At 45.7% G+C, this 7,636-nt stretch overlaps 1 protein-coding gene and 1 pseudogene across 1 annotated transcript in view; both read right to left on the minus strand.

The window, feature by feature from the left end:
• Nucleotides 1-4,380: 4,380 nt before the first annotated feature.
• On the minus strand, nucleotides 4,381-5,453 carry LOC105557207 (annotated as a pseudogene).
• Nucleotides 5,454-5,613: 160 nt separating this feature from the next.
• Nucleotides 5,614-7,636, minus strand: part of LOC105557208 — an 8,454-nt gene continuing 6,431 nt past the window's right edge. Inside the window, exons 2-3 of the mRNA XM_012004396.1 lie at nucleotides 6,261-7,159; nucleotides 5,614-6,192 (exon numbers count right to left, since the gene is read on the minus strand). Of these exons, the coding sequence (XP_011859786.1) occupies nucleotides 5,614-6,192; nucleotides 6,261-7,159 (1,478 nt within the window). The remainder of the gene's footprint in view (nucleotides 6,193-6,260; nucleotides 7,160-7,636) is intronic.

Raw genomic sequence — 7,636 nt, forward strand, 5'->3', positions numbered from 1 at the left:
CGCGAGGATGCGGAAATGCGGAAAAGACGCGGAAAATACGCGCAGAAACGCGGAAAAGACGTGCGGAGACGCGGAAAAGACGCGCGGGGCTGCGGAAACGCGGAAAAGACGCGCGGAGACGCGGAAACGCGGAAAAGACATGCGGGTATGCGGAAACGCAGAAAAGACGCACAGGGATGCGGAAACGCGGATATTAATACACCTAGACTTATTCAAACTTGGCGCGAGACGCTATATGTGAGATACGCGACAGCAGCGCCAATTCCACGTTGCGGCAGAAAAGTGAGATGGACTTTGGCCTGGTTGACCACGACGACCACGACGACCACGATGACGATGTTTCTTAATAAAAATTACGTGAAAATTCAGACTCGTGGACTTTGCATTGCAATATCTCTACTCATGGGGCACGTAGGAAAAAAAGTAAAAATACTTTTATTATGCAAATCGTACCCAAGCTATCGATTAAGCGCAGTCTCAAGTTCGTGGGATCAGCCATTGTTGAGAAAAAAAAATCTGAGGGCCCGTCAAGTCGTGTACTCGTGTAAACTTACACGGTCGGTCTCGCGCGCGTGGTACTAGCTTCGCTTACACTTGGCGCGAGACACTACCGTGTCTCGTGACAAGGGACACAAGTATAGCAATATAATTGCACCCTTACTAAAAGGTGTTGGAGAAGGTATGCCGTGTATCGTGACGCTAAACAAGATCGATTATGTTCATTGAGACGATCCCAACGAGCTTGTAGATCGTTTTCGATTGCTTGAGGCCTCTCGCCAAGCGGGTCACAATGATCACGATAACGAAATCATGTCGATCATCGAAGAACTCCGCGAGGCTGGACTTATTATAAATTAAACTGCGTGTGAGTGATTCAACCAATTGACAACGAAATGCCGATCAACAAGTTTGGAATATCGCTCGGAAGAAGCGGAACGGATCCGTACTATCAATATAGCGGATTAATTAGAAACTACGTTCGCGATAACGCTCTTTGTGTGGTCGCGACAGATTTTGATGCAAAGTCACGCAAGATTCGACGCATAGCATTGCCTGTAGATGATGACGATGCTGTCAACAAACGGTACGTTCAACAGAACATGCAAATTTTGAAAGATCGACAGGATGAGATGGAGAGGAAGATAGTAACGCACCAATATAGCATGCAGAATATGATAAACGAACTTCACGAAATGATTCAGCGTATGACTCATCGCCAATAAGTTACATCTCTCCGTTACGCGAACGTGCGTTCCCGATCGACATACGATCGATCCCCGTTCTGTTCCCGTTCAACGTGTGTTACGCGAACGTGCGTTCCCGATCGACATACGATCGATCCCCGTTCCGTTCCCGTTCAACGTACGTTACGCAAACGTGTGTTCCCGATCGACATACGATCGATCCCCGTTCTGTTCCCGTTCAACGTGTGTTACGCGAACGTGCGTTCCCGATCGACATACGATCGATCCCCGTTCCGTTCCCGTTCAACGTACGGTACGCGAACGTGTGTTCCCGATCGACATACGGTCGATCCTCGTTCCGTTCGATATACGTTCGGTCCCTGTTCCGTTTGATATACGATCGGTCCCTGTTCCGTCCCCGTTTAAAATCATTTGTTCATGGCTGAAAGGACAACATCTGAGAAGCGGCAATTAGTGAAGGAACTGCACGCTCCAGCGAGAAGAAATATTCCGCGAAGACGTGTCATAGTGCGCGGATACGACGACCTGTGGCAAGCTGATGTAGTTGAGATGCGTCCTTACACGCGATTCAACAGAGGCTACCACTACATACTTACTGTTATCGATGTGCTGAGCAAGCATGCATGGGCCGTACCGCTCAAGGCCAAGAGCGGATGCGAAGTTACTGCGGCAATCGCAAAGATAATTCGGGTCGATGGAAGATGTCCGAAAAATTTACAATCTGACAATGGAAAGGAATTTTACAATGCGAACGTGCAGAAACTCTTGAAGAAACATAACATTAACCATTATTCTACCTATTCCGTGATGAAGGCATCGGTCGTCGAACGATTCAATCGCACGCTAAAGAACGATATGTGGAAGATGTTTACATTAAATGGAAACTATAGATGGATCGACGCGCTGTCACGTCTCGTATCAGATTACAACGCGCGAAAGCATCGGACTATAGGTATGCGGTCCATCGACGTCACGCCCGCGATCGCCGGCAAACTGTTGACGACGGTGTACAGCCGCGTAAAGATTGCTGCACCCGCGCGATTCAGATTGGGTGACCCTGTACGCGTGAGTAAATTTAAGACCGTCTTTGAGAAAGGTTACACACCAAATTGGTCGACGGAGGTGTTTAAAATCGGCAAAGTGCAGAAAACTAATCCCGTGACGTATACAGGGTGCTCCGCAACATATTGAAGACCGGTCATGGGAAGGTAGGGGGACTAAGACAAACAGAAAAGTCCTATACTATTTTGCGCTTGGACGAATAGTTATAGAGATACTGAATTTTAAAAATCGCCGTATTAGTCCAACCCACTGGCAAATGCAAGCGCACGGTGAGTAGCGACCATCGCTGCGAACTTTGACGCAGCGCGGGAGACGTGCGAGTGGTCGCGTAGGCGGCGGACGGGCAGCGGCGCGCTTCGCCTCCCTACTCCTCGCCGCGCATCGCCATCCTACTCCTCGCTACACACCGCCTCGAGCGGGGCCGCTAAGCGGACGCATCTCACCGCGCGCTTACATTCGCCAGTAGGTTGGGCTAATATGTCGATTTTTAAAATTCAGTATCTCGATAACTATTCGTCCAAGCGCAAAATAGTACAGGACTTTTCTGTTTGTCTTAGTCCCCTCTATCTTTCCATGACCGGTCTTCAATATGTTGCGGAGCACCCTGTATCCTGTGGAAAAGGATACCGTCGCTGGAGGATTCTATGAACACGAGTTGCATTGCGTAGCTAATCGCGATGTGTACCTGGTTGAGAAAGTGTTGCGGAAAAGAGGAAATGAGGTTTACGTGAAATGGCTGGGACTTGATAAATCACATAATTCATGGATATGCACTGTTTGGGAAATTTCCTCCCTTTCGAATCTCGTCATGAGATCGAAAGATCGCGAAATCTCCGTGAGCGCTGCGAGTGGATCGGGGGGTGAGAAAGGACGTGCAACGTGGCGAGAATGACTACGATTCAGTTTCTTTAAAATGAGTTGAACGTTTAATTGTATTTACACTATGTACAGTTGAGATTTACCGAGGCGTATGATTGAGGTGAGCGAGTCCTTCGAGCTCTCTTGTTCGCACAAGACCGTCGGGGATGTGCCGCCCGTTGAGCCGGTGGCCGGCTACAAGCGAGCGTGCACGTACAGAATGAGAGGCCTTTGCGCAGAACACCGATGCACTCGATTTGAGCACTTAACTAATGAGTCTTTCCCGGGTGAGCACTAATTGTCAATGTGAGCTAACACGTGAGCGCGAGCGCGATACTTTTTGTCAGCCGATGCGAACTTTACCACAGCTTACAACGACGACTTTCTCACGACGACTGAACTCTCTGAGCTTGCGCGCAAGCCCTCGAGCCATGTTCACGGGCCCGACACGTGCTCGTTACCCGGTCGCGCGGTCGCGCGCGCGGTACCACTGGGCCTCGCGAATAACCGTGAGATGGCGAGGGCAGTACAATTGAGATAACTGGAGGAATCTCAAACATGCACGGATAAAGTTTTGTAAACATACATTTATTGTAATATCTATGTTGATTACATGTCTTATAAAAATAAATGATAAAATATTTACAATGGCATACATTTATTATACATTTATTATAATCGATGTGGATAAAATATATCTATGGTGATTAAAAAATAAAATGAATTTATAAAATATTTACAATGGTATTTTATAATGTCCCCATGGCAGCGTTTCTGTAGAATCGGGCACAACGTATCGCTTTTCATCATACGGACTCAGAGCGATTTTCGTTTCGGCTACAGTGTTCACCTCATGCAGCTTCGATCTTATACAAGTCTGTTGGCGAGTCATTCCTATCTCATCGTTGAGACACCGCGTGTAATCGTCGAACGTTATCGATCGCGCTACCACGTTACTCTTTATACCTTTAGCCTTCTTTGTATCTTTCTTACCGTCTACCCTCAACGCGTACATCTTCGCTCTGAGCCCGATGAATTCCGTCATTATCGCACCATTATTCTCATCCTTCATTAAACCTGGCACTTTTTTATTAGCATGTGGAATATCGTACGCGTTATCTGCCGGATAATCGCTCGTGTCAAATCTATGAATATCACGTTTCATCGTCTCGTACACGTCTTCGCACTGGATGTGATATACGAGGTGTGGCAATAAAGAAACCGGACTCATGATATAATCCTTTATTGAAAAAAATCAGACAATTGAAACGTTGTCCCCTTCAATGTAGTCTCCTCCCCGATCCCTACACCGCTCCATGCGAATTTTCCATTGTTGGAAGCAATGCTGTAGGTCTTCTTGTGTTATGCTGTTCAACAGTTGCGTCGCTTTTTCTTTCACTGCATCCACGGACTCGAACCTGGTTCCTTTGAGCGCAGATTTGACTTTCGGGAAGAGAAAAAAGTCGCATGGTGCTAGGTCCGGCGAGTACGGTGGATGTTCTATCACTGGAATGTTGTTTTTCGCCAAATATTTCTTCACAGATAGCACGGTGTGTGCCGGCGCGTTGTCCTGATGAAGAATCCATGAGGCATTCTTCCACATGTCTGGTCTCCTTCGTCGCACACGTTGACGGAGGGTTTTCAAAACATTTTTATAATAAATCTGATTGACAGTCTGACCTTCAGGCATCCAATCAATGTAGATAATCCCCCGGATATAAAAAAAAACAATCATCATCGCTTTAAATTTGGATTTGCTCATGCGCGCTTTCTTCATTCTAGGGGATTGGGATCTCTTCCAATGCATGGATTGTCGCTTAGTCTCTGGATCATATTGAAAAATCCAAGTTTCATCACACGTAATTACGTTTTGGAGGAAATCAGGATCATTTTCAATGTTTTCAAGAGCGTCAGCACAGCAATTCACTCGACGTTCCTTTTGCTCGGGTGTGAGAAGTTTTGGCACCATTTTAGCACACACTTTTTTCATGCCCAGATCGTCGTGCAAAATCTGTCTGACAGATTCTTTATTGATGTTAGTAATTTCAGAAATTGCTCGAATGCTCAGACGGCGGTTTCCTCGAACAATTCTACCGACTTTCTCCACATTCTCTTCAGTTTTCGAAGTGGAAGGACGGCCCGATTTTGGAACGTCCCCGACGTCTTCCCTAACCTCCTTAAACTTCTTAAACCACTCGAAAACTTGCGTGCGAGATAGACATTGCTCCCCATAAACTTCTGTCAATAAATTGTAAGTTTCTGTGGCGGATTTTCCCAGTTTGCGAGGAATTTGATGTTAATACGTTGTTCTACATTAGCACGTAACATGATTGCGACGGAGCTCAGATACACGATCCGCTTCTAACAACGGCTATGGCCAGACTAACCGCAGCGCATGCGTGAAACTTTTTGTGAGGGTAGAGGGGAGTCCACAAGTCAATGCCCCGCTCTCCTCTTCGTCATCGACGTGGCCGGAAATGAGGAAAAATCAATCCGGTTTCTTTATTGCCACACCTCGTATAAGGCTATCTGTGTCGGTGTACATAATTTTACATCTGTCGCGATATAAAGGTAACATGTACTCGTGATGAAATTCGTACAAACAGACTTTAGATATGTTGAGAATGCACATACCTACGTAGATCGGCTTGTCGAATTTCACCTCGAGTTTGCGCAATTCAACGGCTATCAGATTTTCCGAAAAGATGCTTCGGCTATGGAAATTTGGTTTTGCGACCATTGCCTCCGCGCCGTATCGTCCTTCCCATTTAGTTATTAATTTTACATTGACGCGATTTCGTACATTTTCCATAGTTTTGCCGAATACCGCGTTGTTCATCAATTTATACAAATTTTTCTCAAAATTGTTCTTGGCGAGCGTTCTAAATTGCGTATTTAGTTCAATATAATCGCGAAACCATGCGGATTGCGCGAATTGTAGTACGCGATGTATATTTGTGACGCGAAGGCCTTGACGCGTACATTGCTGCAGGTTACGATAGTGAATGACGTAACGCTTCTTGCAATATAGAGTCGCCAGAAGTTTTGCCTGCCGCTTGCCAGGCGGCTTATCGTCGAACAGAACGGTAGGTCAGTGTGCTCGTCGTGTATACTTTGTGGGTACTCGAGATCAACCTCGAGAATGTAACCCGTGGGCGAGTCCGAGGCGATCGCACTAAAGTCAAAATCTGCAACATCGTCGACCCATCGAAATTTGGCGTATGGCAACGGTTGACACATTGCCCATCCGTATAGATTATTTACGTCAAAGTACATCAAGTATGAGGAAGCTTTCGATGGATCATACGAGTGCATATATTTGTTGTTAGCCTGCGCATATCTACTGGAGCATTGACTCAGACCGCCACGTATACCGCGCTCGATAAACATGACCATATCAATGTCCGTGAGGAGTTCGAAATTTATACGCGTATGTTTAAGCATGGCGTCCCACGTGAATCCTGGTAATGTGTAATAATACGCGGGATCGAGACCATAACTCTCGATACACTTATCTCGGAAATTTTCAAAAATGTCAGCCAACAACATATCTATTTTCAAATACAGGTCGCTGTACTCGCCCAAGGATTGAATGGCAAACCGTCGCCAGACGTTTGCAGCGTGTACGTAATCGTTCTCGGACACAGTGTCACCGGTCAAGGAACTGTAAAATGATTCGCGCGGTGGTAAACACGTGTCCTCCAACTTTTCGATGCAATCAACATACTCGTACGGAAAGACACCCTTTCGCGTCAATAAATTGAAATCTTCCACCGATAACTTTGAAAAATTTGAACGTATAATTTTCAAATTATCCATGCTGAGAAGAGACGCTAGTTTGTCGAGACTGGCAGTTAAAAATTTGTATGAATCGATGAATCGCAATTTCATACAATTTCGCCAATCTGATTTTTCAGCGGTGCGTGTGACATGTTTGGTGAAGGAAATGTATTTTTCCTTCGTTATTGGAAGCAATTCTACATGTCCTTTGTACGCTGTAGCTATTTCTTTGATAATGAAATGCGAATCGTAACCTGATAAATTGTGGAAGACCACAGGAATACAATATAAATTTTTATAATTTAAATTACAATTCGAATGCGCGGGACCTCTATATCTTCCGGTCAAATGGCAATGATCGCGTACTCTATCATCACCCAGTGCGAACGGTTTTTGACATATGTGGCAATGTGGCAATGTGTCGCGTTACGGTATGCCCCCCACTGTTCCTTCGACAAATTTTCCATAGGGACATTTGTGGATAATTTTTCTTTTACGGGTTGTGATAACACTTTGAGTTGCTCGACGAACCACGTGATGCAATCTTTATCGCGACGAGATTGGTATGTGGACAATGAATCATCGTACGAGCAATGCACGTAATATCCGACGCTGAATACCTCATGATGCTGATACGTATATGAAGACGTTATCGAATCCTTGTCAATCTTCTCCAGAGTGCACTCCAAGTCGGCGTATACGACAAACGGTGCACGTTCCTTACAGTTACC

This window comes from Vollenhovia emeryi, unplaced genomic scaffold (genome assembly GCF_000949405.1).
Source record: "Vollenhovia emeryi isolate VEMERY1.0 unplaced genomic scaffold, V.emery_V1.0 DF939566.1, whole genome shotgun sequence".
Lineage (NCBI taxonomy): Eukaryota > Metazoa > Arthropoda > Insecta > Hymenoptera > Formicidae > Vollenhovia > Vollenhovia emeryi.